This window comes from Physeter macrocephalus, chromosome 1, assembly GCF_002837175.3.
Source record: "Physeter macrocephalus isolate SW-GA chromosome 1, ASM283717v5, whole genome shotgun sequence".
Classification (NCBI taxonomy): Eukaryota; Metazoa; Chordata; class Mammalia; order Artiodactyla; family Physeteridae; genus Physeter; species Physeter macrocephalus.
This window is the reverse complement of record NC_041214.2, coordinates 88,278,544-88,291,204: the sequence shown is the minus strand read 5'-3', so window position 1 is coordinate 88,291,204 and position 12,661 is coordinate 88,278,544. Positions and strand designations below refer to the sequence as shown.

General features: G+C 39.1%; 1 protein-coding gene across 5 annotated transcripts in view; it reads right to left on the bottom strand.

Annotated features, from left to right (window-relative positions):
* Positions 1–2,423: 2,423 nt before the first annotated feature.
* The window catches only part of UBXN7 (UBX domain protein 7), a 59,541-nt gene continuing 49,303 nt past the window's right edge, over positions 2,424–12,661 (bottom strand). For all 5 annotated transcript variants that reach the window (XM_028492665.2, XM_024124257.3, XM_024124260.3 and 2 more), the window contains 3 exons: positions 6,532–6,925; positions 6,326–6,405; positions 2,424–4,394 (listed from right to left, as the gene is read on the bottom strand). In XM_028492665.2, coding sequence (XP_028348466.1) covers positions 4,233–4,394; positions 6,326–6,405; positions 6,532–6,925 — 636 coding nt within the window. In that variant the 3' untranslated portion in view covers positions 2,424–4,232. The remainder of the gene's footprint in view (positions 4,395–6,325; positions 6,406–6,531; positions 6,926–12,661) is intronic.

Sequence of the window (12,661 nt, the reverse complement as noted above, 5' to 3'; positions counted from 1 at the left end):
AGTTTCTGCAAAAGGTCTGCAATTCCATATGCACATTTACATTTTCTCCACTTATGGAATTAATGATATTTATACTTAACCCCACAACTCCCCACCACTGCTGAATTTTAAAATTACAAGCCCTTTTACTTGAACAGACTAAGAACTATTGATCTAGTCCAATTCTCTGTTAATTAGAAGCAGAGCTGTTACCCAAGTACACTTACTGCCTAAATATAGTGCCCTTTCTGCATATCATATATAATATATTGTACTATACATTTAATTTGTACCTGGGTATAGAAATTAAATCTTTCCTTCACTTTTCAGTAGCAAGAGGCTCCCTCTGGTATTTTCCTAAGTATCCAAGTGAGATCCCTGCTAGCTAAAATCTTTAATCCTGGGATCAATAATTCTTTCCTACTTGGGTACTAGTTATGCCTTACTGTTAAAACATCATGCCCTAAATCTAGTAGTTACAAAAGCTGGAACTAAAGAATACAGGTAAGTCAAAAGGAAATCTGAGCCACAGTGTTTGCCACTTTCCAGTTTTATTTTCCTAACTAAAGCCTACACTATTCTTTACCGTTTCTAAACTTCTATTGTAATTATGGTTCAGTCTCAGAAAGGTAAGCATTTACATATTCTCCTATTATCTCAAGTGTAGTGTGTCTCTCCAACTGGATAAAACAGGCAGGAACCAGATCTTGGATATCAACGTTTTTCCAACTTTGATTAAGGACTCAAATAATTGTTAACTTATAGAATCAAGGAAGTAGAATTTTATAGGAGATTTTAAAATATACACATAGAAGTTTCAATAATCTAATACAGATAGGATATAGAAAAGATAATTGTATCTTTTCTGAGAAATGGTTAAAAATTTGATAAAATTCTTTTTTATCCTTTCCATTTATTCTTGGCAAATAATGCCACAGTTATTTTCCTCGTACATTTTCATCACTGCATCATTTTCAAAAAGCAATCAGTAATCTGCCCCTCAAAATAATGGTGTAAATAAGAATTTATAGGCATAGCACAAATCTTTTAAGGAAAAGAATCAAATGATAACTTACAGAGCAAAACAATGGGAAGATAACCTTTTGAGCAAATTGATTCCTATTGCAGGAGACTACAGCATGGGAGTGAAAAGAGCATGAATGCCAATTTTGATTTTGCCACTTAACTTACTAGCTGTGACATCCTGAACAAGTTCTCTGAACTTCAATTTTCTTCCTTATCTATAAAATGGGGAAAATATCCATTTGGTAGAGTTCTTAGGGAGATTAAAGGAGAAAATGCACATAAAGTACTTCGCACATGTTACTCACTCAAAATTAGTTCCCTGTTCTTCCCTCATTTGGCTGTTCTCTTCTCTGGTTCCTTCCTAAATCAAATTCAAAAGACTTCCTGTTACTTTTAAAACCCCGCTAGTTTTCATTTCATCTCTTTATATTTGTCTCCTGTCATTTACTCTCAAAGTCTATCTTGTTCTTTTCCTCCTTACCTTTTAAGATCTCTTTCAAGCTGTTTCCAATACCTACAAGGAATGACTATTTTTACCTATCTTACTAACTTCATTTTATCTATTCAATAAAACCTCTCCTCCAAAGAGCTAGGAATTTGCAGAAGAAATAAGACATACTACCTAACTGGATTAAGTTCTTGAACAAAGCACAATCCATACTCTTCCTGTGTACAATCCATAATGCCTCCCCCATGGGCCTCTATAACAAGGCCAGGATAATTACACTCCTGCCTCAAAATAAAATAAAATCCTCTAATCTTGTACTCTAAACACTCCAGTTTTATCTAAGTTGGATCAGTATCTCATGCCCTATCTCTTTGATATGCTTACTTATATCACTTTGATGTGGTCATCTCACAGTAATCGAAGTTGAAAAAGTCACTTTGGTTTCTCATAAATGGATATGCCAGGGCTGAGCTTATCAGAAAGAACTACATCCTATCATTAACGAACATGTTGTCTCAAGTTCTCTAGATATGTTTTATAAAGAGAAACTAGTAGGTAAAAGAATGAAACAGAATCCTATGGGGAAAATTCTTGACTTCATATTTTTGACAGATTTGGACTTTAGCTGTGACTTTGCCGAGTGGAGACAGGTGCCATGACAGCACCAACGCTGAGCATAACCTCATTTCTTACCCTGTGCCTCCCTGAATTTCTAGATTTCTGACCTTGTCTACAACCAACAATTTTTTTACCCTCTAATGCACCTTTGTATATAGCTCTTTTCTTCAGATAGCAAGTATATTATCCAATTTCAGAGATACAACTGAGGAATTAACATGAAAACCATGCCTCCTCACTAAATCAGAAGCTGCTAGTTAGCCTCGAGAGCCTATGGAAAAAACACCAAAGTGGTATTACTCAGTCACCAATCTAAAGAGAGAACTTTGACTCAAGGTATAAATGAAATTGTAATTATATAAATATATTTATAAATATTTATACAATTATATACTTATACATAAGCACTTACACAGACTTAGAAAAAAATGTAAGAACATTAATTCAATAGGACTCACTGAAGAATAAACAGAATTTTCCATGATTTCCTTGAGGAGATACATAACTCATTCTTTAGAGAGGGTCCCTCAAAGTCCAACCATTAGAATCTGTATTCTCTAATTGTGTACTAGCAACAACAAACTTTTTTTTTTTTTTAAATCCCCTAGTTGCCAAGAGAGTGATCTTAAAGTAGATGGGAACCTGAAGGTCTCTGAGCAATAGCAATTTATGTTCCTCAAGCAGAAGAATCAGTCAATCTAAACCCCAATTGACAAAATACGTTCATTCTGTATTATGGTTTTATAACAAGTTAAAGTTCTGATTTTGCCACCAGAGTTACTACTACCCCTTCAGAGGACTCTAAAGCTCAAAATAAGAATCGAGCATAATGTGAAGCTGATAAGTCAAATCATATTATATAGATTCAAGATGGCCTCTTCTAAATAATACTGAAAAAAGCGTTCATCAACTACAATTTGAATGTGGCTTTTGTTGGCAGAAAAAACCCACATCTGAAGATTACTAGTCATCTTCCCCACCTCCCTTACTAAATGTTGTCTTATGAATTGATTTTAAAGGTCTTCCACTTAGAGAGGTTTTCAGTTTTGATACCTTTTGCAAGAAACAGCATGAGGAATTAGGCTCATTCAGTCACCAGAGCCTTTTAGAGACTGTTCCAACCAAGGGTAAAAAAATGAATCATTATTTCTAACCAAAGGAACATGGTTAGCAACTCTCAGCTGCATCTTTTCTTTTTCCCCTGGGGCATACATTAAGTATGCCTTAAAGTACATAGGACAATCAATAACCATAGTGGTTACAACTACAAGCCACTGTACTCATGATTATTGAACATCTGCCTTCCTACAGATCACTTGTGGACCCAAACAATGGAAGGGCCAAAGGAACTATTATGCTGTACTGGCAAGAACAGCAAGCACCTTCCTATCCCAGTCACCACAATAGGCTCACGAAATGTCCATTCCAGGACTAGCAGGATCAAGATAGTTTATAGAGTAATAAAGAAAGCTGTCTCAGGCTAGGATATTGAAAGCCACCCCATGCTACTCACCCTACTTTAACATTCTTTCTGTCAATAAAACATATCATGGAAACAATTCTAGCTGGGAAGATGGGAATCCTTTGAAAAAAATTTTAAATATGATGAGCAATAATTATAAAGGACGCTTTTTCCATGTAAACAAAACCCTGGACACTGTTACACGCTATTTCCTACATGAATAATAAACAAAACATGTATTAGAGAATTTCTTCTCCCTACTAAACATGGGGCTTACAAAAAAAGGAGGCTGTTCTTATTCTGAATCTAGCCATACCTTTACCAAAAGGAGTCTGAGGAGTAACATTATCATTTGATCCCCAAAAAGTGCCGTGTAAGAGACCACTTATTGGAACATACATTTCCTGCTGCCAGTACTAGGAGGTCTTATCCTAACACTTCCATTTTGGTCACCAGATTAGGTAAGAAAGAGAGAAAAGTAGGAAAAAGAAGAAAATGGGAGAAGAGAGAAAAAGAGGGGTGGGCTGGGGTGTGTGAGACTGATTATAGGAGAGAACAAGAAATAAAAGAGAAGGCAGGTGACTTGCTTGCCCAACTTTGGCTCTATGGTCCTATGAGCCAAAATACATACTCAGTGACATGGTATCTCACAGAAAAAGGGAAAAAAAGGGGTAAGCTGAGAGAGGTCAGGCCATGATGTTAATTTCTTTCCTGTACAAAGACAGTCTCTTGAGGACAAAGGCCTGCCTCCTGTAATGTAATATCATAGTCCAGATGAGAGAGTTTCCTTCGAGGGAAGTTGGTGAGAAGTTCAAAACGTTCATTTGGATATCCTTTAGATTGGACATGCTTCACCAAAGCCTATGAAAAATAACAGAAAGACAAAGCTGTTAGATGGAAACAAAAAGAAAGAGCATATTGAAGAATTAAAAATATAACATTCATTTTTAAATCAGATAAAAGTTTAAGTTATTCTTTCCGATAATTGAAGCTTACTCTTATGGAAGGGCCAATATAACGTTTTGGATGGGGAGATACTAAACCTGCACCCAATAATTTAGAGCCATTAAGTGATACTGAAATATACAGGGTTATTACTGTCTCTCCAATAAACAAACCCAATTTCTTTCCTGGTGGCACAGTGGTTGAGAATCTGCCTGCTAATGCAGGGGACACGGGTTCGAGCCCTGGTCTGAGAAGATCCCACATGCCACAGAGCAACTAGGCCCGTGAGCCACAACTACTGAGCCTGTGCATCTGGAGCCTGTGCTCTGCAACAAGAAAGCCCGCGATAGTGAGAGGCCCGCGCACCGCGATGAAGAGTGTCCTCCCGCTTGCCACAACTGGAGAAAGCCCTCGCACAGAAACGAAGACCCAACAGAGCCAAAAATAAATAAAAAAAAAAATCTGCCTGCCAATGCAGGGGACACGGTTCGAGCCCTGGTCCAGGAAGATCCCACATGCCGCGGAGCAACTAAACATGTGCGCCACAACTACTGAGCCTGTGCTCTAGAGCCCGCGAGCCACAACTACTGAGCCCTCATGCCACAACTGAAGTTGTGTGCCTAGAGCCCATGCTCCACAAGAGAATCCACCACAATAAGAAGCCCACACACCACAATGAAGAGTAGCCCCTGCTCGCCACAACTAGAGAAAGCCTGTGCAGCAATGAAGACCCAAAGCAGCCAAAAATAAATAAATAAAAAAAAATAAAGTTCCCTTAAAAAAAAAACAAAAAAACAACTATTGTCTTCATTTTTAAACATTTTATCAGTTTTCCTTCTTTCTATTTATCAGGGAAGATATGTCCTTCATCCTATCTTGTCATCTGTACATTGAATCCCTTCTTGCCATCTCAGAAACTGTGCCACCACAGAATACCACTCCTTTATGGGTATCTTCAACATCTTCTCTGCAGATACTTCCCATCAGACTTAAACATGCTCAGTCTCTCCTTCGATCATCTTTTCCCCTCTGATTACTGCCCACTCCCCACTCTAGCTTCACAATCAACCTTCTCAAAAAAGTGGTCTATACTTGCTCTATTCATTGTCTCATCTGCCATTCCTTTCCAATTACTAGACTAGGGAGACAGTCTGGGTATTAGCACCAGAGGCCAGAGCCTACTTGCATTCAAGTCACAGTCTTCAAGATTCTAATTATTTTTAGCTGCAGCAAATGGCCAGGTATGAACACCTGACCCAAGGAGGATCCATTCATAGGCTAATCTAAGCAAGTCAGACTCATTCTCTTTTCTAGAAGTTGAAAAACACGGAGGGAGGGCCCAACAGCTGTGGACTCTCGAGGAAAAGGCCCTCAAAGCACCAGTATGATGGACTATGTACAAGCTGTTTTGCAAACAAAAGCCACCAGAATACAGAGAGAAGAATGGTATGAAGTACAGAATCACATGGGGAAAACCCAACAGGTCCCACAAGAGAAACACACAGGAAAATAGTCTTGGTTCTTAACTACTTTGCAGTTCCAGCTACTAGGAAACCCAGGAGGCCCCTCTACAGTCTTCAAATAACCCCACTCTCCTTTTCCAAGTAATGATTTCAGTTGAGTTTCTAATACATGCAGCCATGGAGCAGAAAGGCCTTGACTACAACAGACTATGTGAGTTGCCCAAGATAATTTGGGAAGGAAATAAAGCAGTTAGAATTAAGATTCACCACAGTGAAGTTTCCAGTTAGAGGTCAGACCTAACGACTATTTCAAAGAATCATCAAGCTAATTACACCAATTAGTTTCTCTGCTTCGAGTAAATGCTTCCAATTAGATATACTTACTAGTAGTTTAGCTTGCTCTGGAAGAGTGATTTGTTCCCTTTTTCCATCTGGATATCGCAACATCAGCTGTGCTTTTGGTCCTAAAGGAAGGGTTAAAAAAATATATATATAGATATAGCTGCTTAAGATAGAAGACTAATTTAAACAAATAAATCCCTTCAGTAATATTCAAGTTTTAAGTAAAGGAAATCTAAAATGTAACCCACCATTTACATCAATGCCCTCCACTATTCCATCTGATTTTTCAGGTGACATCTCCAATATTTCTGAATCCATCGCTGGCAATCCTTGGTGGTTTGTGGCTGTTCCAGGCTCAGTTCTGGCAGGGGGCTCAGTCAGTGACCTTCTGTTCTCCTCTTTCCTATGCCCCAAATCTTTGTGGGGAGACTTTCTAGACTTGGCAAGATTCTCTATCTCCTCCTCCTCATCAGAGCCACAAACGGATATGAACTCCTCACTGCCAGAAAAAAGTTCAGATTCAGATTCTTCATCTGAGCGGCTATCCTGTTTTGTCTGTGTGGAATCAAAATGTGTCTCTTGCAAGGAGGCTCTGATGGCAGCTTCTAGCTGGCTGTCTTCACTTGCATCTATAAGACTCTCCTGCAAGATGCAGTAATAAAACATGGGTAGAAAGAAAAAGAAAACAGTTAAACCAAAATATAATCAAGTCAAATAAGGCACAGTAAATGTAACAGCTTGCCATTATTATTTTCTGCTGGATGTATCTCTTCTATTAAATTTTAAGCTATTTGAGGGCAACAACTTTGTCTTACACAGCCAAGTTGGAATGGAATTTTAAAAACAAAAATAAAAACTGTCATACCGTCTGGCACAATGATTGCAAGCGCAAGATTTGGTGGGAGGGGGAGGAATCAAGAAAACAATTTATTCCTTGACCAGAACAAGACATGAATTAAGGTTTCAAATATAAAACCAAAACATCAGTATTTAAAACGACTAAACACAGAGAAAGATGTCTATCTTGCTTACCATTGTATACTTCAACTAGCACTGCTTTGGCGCACAGAAGGATATCAATCAATCAATAACTCAGAAATGATCATTTTGCAAAAAATCTAACAGTCAGATCTTTAACATTCAAAACAAAACACTGCAAAAAAAATATGAAAAAACAACTATATTTTTCCAAGCTTAATTTCAATGAAGGTTTTCATTGTGATCATGAAAAGCAATTTTCAATAGCTTTTGCCTTGGAAAAGTTCTAATGTCACAGGTTGCACTAAACTTATTGAGTCAAAAATACGAATTGCTTGAATGGAACTTATTTAGATCCTAACTCAAACAAACTATACAAAAAATTTTTTTTATAATAGCCAAAACGGAACACTGGATACCTTATAATATAAAGGAACTACTGTTAATTTTTTGAGGTTATGTTAATGGTACTGTGACTGTTTTTAAAAAATAAAAAGAACCTTTATCTTCTAAAGATACATGCCAAAGTATTAATGAATGAAACAATGAATTCTGAGATTTGCTGCAAAATAATGCACAAAGGATGGGGTATAACTGAAATAAGACTGGCCACATGTTGTTAATTACTGAAATCAGTTAATGGATACACAGAAGCTCAATAAATTCCTTGTACTTAAAAATTTTCCACCATAAAAAGTTTAGGTTGCTAACAAAAAACTAAAGGAGCCTCAATTTGGCTTTCCCTATCTGCCAATCATATAGCAAAAAAACTTTTTTATTTTTATTTTTTTATTTTTATTTTTTTTTTTGCGGTACATGGGACTCTCACTGTTGTGGTCTCTCCCGTTGTGGAGCACAGGCTCCGCGGCCATGGCTCATGGGCCCAGCTGCTCTGCGGCATGTGGGATCTTCTCGGACCGGGGCACGAACCCGCGTCCCCTGCATCGGGGAGGGTTGAGGCGGACTCTCAACCACTGAGCCACCAGGGAATCCCCAAAAAAACTTTTTTAAATTTTAAAGAAACTTAAGGCTAATTTACCAGCAAAAAAAAAAAAGAAAAAGAAAAAGAAAAAAAAAAGGAAGTAGATGTGCCCATGTGACCTGCAATGGCTTAGGTGAACTGTAGGTTTATAATAATGATATTGCACAATGTGTAGCTTGATTTTTAAACACTGCTGCCATGGTAGACACTGCTGGCTTCCTACCCAACATTCTTTCTCCTCTGAATCCTTACTTACAGAATCCTAATTATGTCTATAAATGAAATATGTCCCACTAAAAAATTCCATTTACCAGTTTCCCTTGCAGCTAAAAAAAATTGTGGAATGGAAGTAAAGCAGCACTTACAGAGAAAGTATAGAACTAAATGCCTACATTAGAAAAGAAAGTCTCAAATTAATAAGTAAGTTTCCATCTTAAATTAAAAAGTACCCCATGTGAAAAAAATGAAATTAAACCCAAACTAATGCAGAAGGAAAAAGGACAGAAATCAACCAATAACTTAGGAAACAAAAGAAAAATCAATGAAACCAAAAGCTGGGTTTTTAAAAAGTCAATAAACTTGATAAGCCTCTAGTCAGACTGTCAGGGGAAAAAAAGCCAAATTACCAGTTACAGGACTGGAAGAAGGGCCATCCCTACAGATACCACAGTCATTGAAGGAATAATAAATACAATGAACAACTTTACATCTTTGACACTTTAGGTAAAATGGACAAATCCCTGGAAAGACACAACCTACTAAAGCTCATTAAAGAAGAAATAGATACCCAAATAGTCCTATATCTATCAATGAAATTGAATTTGTAGTTTAAAACTTCCTACAAAGAAAACTCTATGCCCAGGTGGCTTTGCTTGTAAATGTCATCAATTATTAAGGAAGAAATAATACCAATTCTACACAAACTCTTCCAGAAAACCAGAGGAGGAAATACTTCCTAGTTCATTGTGAGGCCAGCATTAACCTGATACCAAAGCCAGACAAAGATCAAGCTCTTACATGGAAAACAAAAGACAAAAAAAAACTATAAACCAATAACCCTCATAAAAAGAGATACAAAAATTCTTGACAAAATTTTAGTAAATCAAGCTTAACAATATATAAAAAAGCAATGCATCATAACCAAGTGGGTTTTAGCCCAGGAATGTAAGGTTGGTTTAACATTAGAAAACCAACTAATGGAATTCACTAAAAAAGAAAACCATATTATCATTTCAATAGATACAAAAAATCACATGACAAAAACCTCTCATAAAACCTCAGCAAATCAGGAATAAAAGGAAACTTCCTCAATCTGATAAAGTATATATATAAGAAACATACAGCTAACATCAAACTTATTGGTCAAATACTGAATAATTTCACCCCAACACCAGAAACAAGTTAAGGATGTCTAATCTCACTACTTCTATTTATCTTTGTACTGGAAAGAAAAAGATAAAGAAATAAAAGGAACAGAGATTGTAAAGGAAGAAGTACATCAGTCTTTATTTGCTGACAGCATGACCATCTATATAGAAAATTCTAAGAAATCTACAAAAAAGTTACTAGACCTAGTGAGTGTAGCAAGGCTGCAGGCTACAAGGTAAATATATAAAAGCTACAAAACATTGCTGAGAGAAATTCAAAGCTTAAATAAATGGAGAGATATATGCCATGTCCATGGATATGAAGACTCAATGCTGTTAAGATGTCAATTCTCTCCAAAATGATCCATAGAGCTAATGTAATTCCAATCAAAGTCCCAGCAGCTTTCCTTGTAGAAAGTGACAAGCTGATTCTAAAACTGATACTGAAATGCAAAGGACCTGAAATAGCCAAAACAACTATAAAGAAGAATGAAGTTGAAGGGCTTACACCAGGCAATTTCAAGACTTATTACAAACCTATAGTAATCATTAAGACAGTAAAATAATGACACAAAGGTAGACAAATCAATCCCTGGAAAGAATAGATGCCATAAACCCACACACACATGATCGATTTCTGACAAAGGTACAAAGGCAATTCAATGGGAAAAGGATAATCTTTTCAACAAACGGTGCTGGGACAAGCATACAGGCATAGGCAAACAAAACAAAAAAACAAATAAAAACCCCAACTCAACCCCACCCTAATACAATACAAAAATTAATTCAAGGTGGAGCAGTGACTGAAGAGCTAAAACTAAAAAATATGGGATAAAATCTTGGGTTAGGTTAAGATTTCTCAAATAAGACACAAAAAGCACGAAGTATATAAAAGAAAGTTGAGAGTAGCTTGAAGATGGCGGAAGAGTAAGACGTGGAGATCACCTTCCACCCCACAAATACATCAGAAATACATCTACTTGTGGAACAGCTCCTACAGAACAACTACTGAACGCTGGTAGAAGATCTCAGACCTCCCAAAAGGCAAGAAACTCCCCCACGTACCTGGGTAGGGCAAAAGAAAAAAAAAAAAAACAGAGACAAAAGAACAGGGACAGGACCTGCACCTCTGGGAGGGAGCTGTGAAGGAGGAAAGGTTTCCACACACTAGGAAGCCCCTTCATGGGCGGAGATTGAGGGTGGCGGAGGGGGGAAGCTTCGGAGCCACGGAGGAGAGCACAGCAACAGGGGTGCAGAGGGCAAAGAGGAGAGATTTCCACACAGAGGATTGGTGCCAGTCAGCACTCACCAGCCTGAGAGGCTTGGCTGCTCACCCGCCGGGGTGGGCGGACGCTGGGAGCTGAGGCTCTGGCTTCGGTCGGATCCCAGGGAAAGGACTGGGGTTGGCTGCGTGAACACAGCCTGAAGGGGGCTAGTGTGCCACTGCTAGCCAGGAGGGAGTCCGGGAAAAGGTCTGGAACTGCAGAAGAGGCAAGAGACTTTTTCTTGCCTCTGTTTCCTGGTGCACGAGGAGAGGGGACTAAGAGTGCTGCTTAAAGGAGCTCCAGAGACAGGTGCGAGCCACGGCTATCAGCGCAGACCCCAGAGACGGGCATAAGATGCTAAGGCTGCTGCTGTAGCCACCAAGAAGCCTGTGTGCAGGCACAGGTCACTATCCACACATCCCCTCCTGGGAGCCCATGCAGCCCACCACTGCCAGGGTCCCGTGATCCAGGGACAACTTCCCTGGGAGAATGCATGGCGCGCCTCAGGCTGGTGCAACATCATGCCGGCTTCTGCCGCCGCAGGCGTGCTCCACACTCCATACCCCTCCCTCCCCCCAGTCTGAGTGAGCCAGAGACCCCGAAGCAGCTGCTCCTTTAACCCCGTCCTGTCTGAGCGAAGAACAGACGCCCTCAGGTGACCTACACGCAGAGGCGGGGCCAAATCCAAAGCTGAACCCCAGGAGCTGTGCAAACTAAGAAGAGAAAGGGAAATCTCTTCCAGCAGCCTCAGGAGCAGCGGATTAAATCTCCACAGTCAACTTGATGTACCCTGCATCTCTGGAATACCTGAATAGACAACAAATCATCCCAAATTGAGGAGGTGGACTTTGGGGGCAACGATATATATATATTTTACCCCTTTTTCTCTTTCTGTATGTATGTGTATGCTTCTGTGTATGGTTTTGTCTGTATAGCTTTGCTTTTACCACTTGTCCAAGTGTTCTGTCTGTCTGGTTTTTTTTTTGTTTTTTGTTTTTTTTAGTATGGTTTTCAGTGCTTGTTATCATTAGTGGATTTGTTTTTTTGGTTTGGTTGTTCTTTCTTTTTTTTAATTACTTAAAAAAATTTTTAATAATAATTTTTTGTTTTTTATTTTAATAACTTTTTGACTTAATTTAATTTTATCCCTCCCTCCCTTCCTTTTTCTTCCTCCCCTCCCTCCCTTTCTTTCTTTTATTCTGAGCCATGTGGATGACAGGCTCTTGGTGCTCCAGCCAGGAGTCAGGGCTGTGCTGCTGAGGTGGGAGAGCCAAATTCAGGACATTGGTCCACCAGAGACCTCCCAGCCCCACGTAATACCAAATGGCGAAAATCTCCCAGAGATCTCCATCTCAACGCCAAGACCCAGCTCCACTCAACGACCATCAAGCTACAGTGCTGGACACCCTATGCTAAACAACTAGCAAGACAGGAACACAACCCCACCCATTAGCAGAGAGGCTGCCTAAAATCATAATACGGTCACAGACACCCCAAAACACACCAGCAGACGTGGACCTGCCCAACAGAAAGATCCAGCCTCATCCACCAGAATACAGGCACTAGTCGACTCCACCAGGAAGGCTACATAACCCACTGAACCAACCTTAGCCACTGGGGGCAGACACCAAAAACAACGGGAACTATGAACCTGCAGCCTGAGAAAAGGAGACCCCAAACACAGTAAGATAAGCAAAATGAGAAGAAAGAAAAACACACAGCAGATGAAGGGGCAAGGTAAAAACCCACCAGACCTAACAAATGAAGAGGAAATAGGCAGTCTACC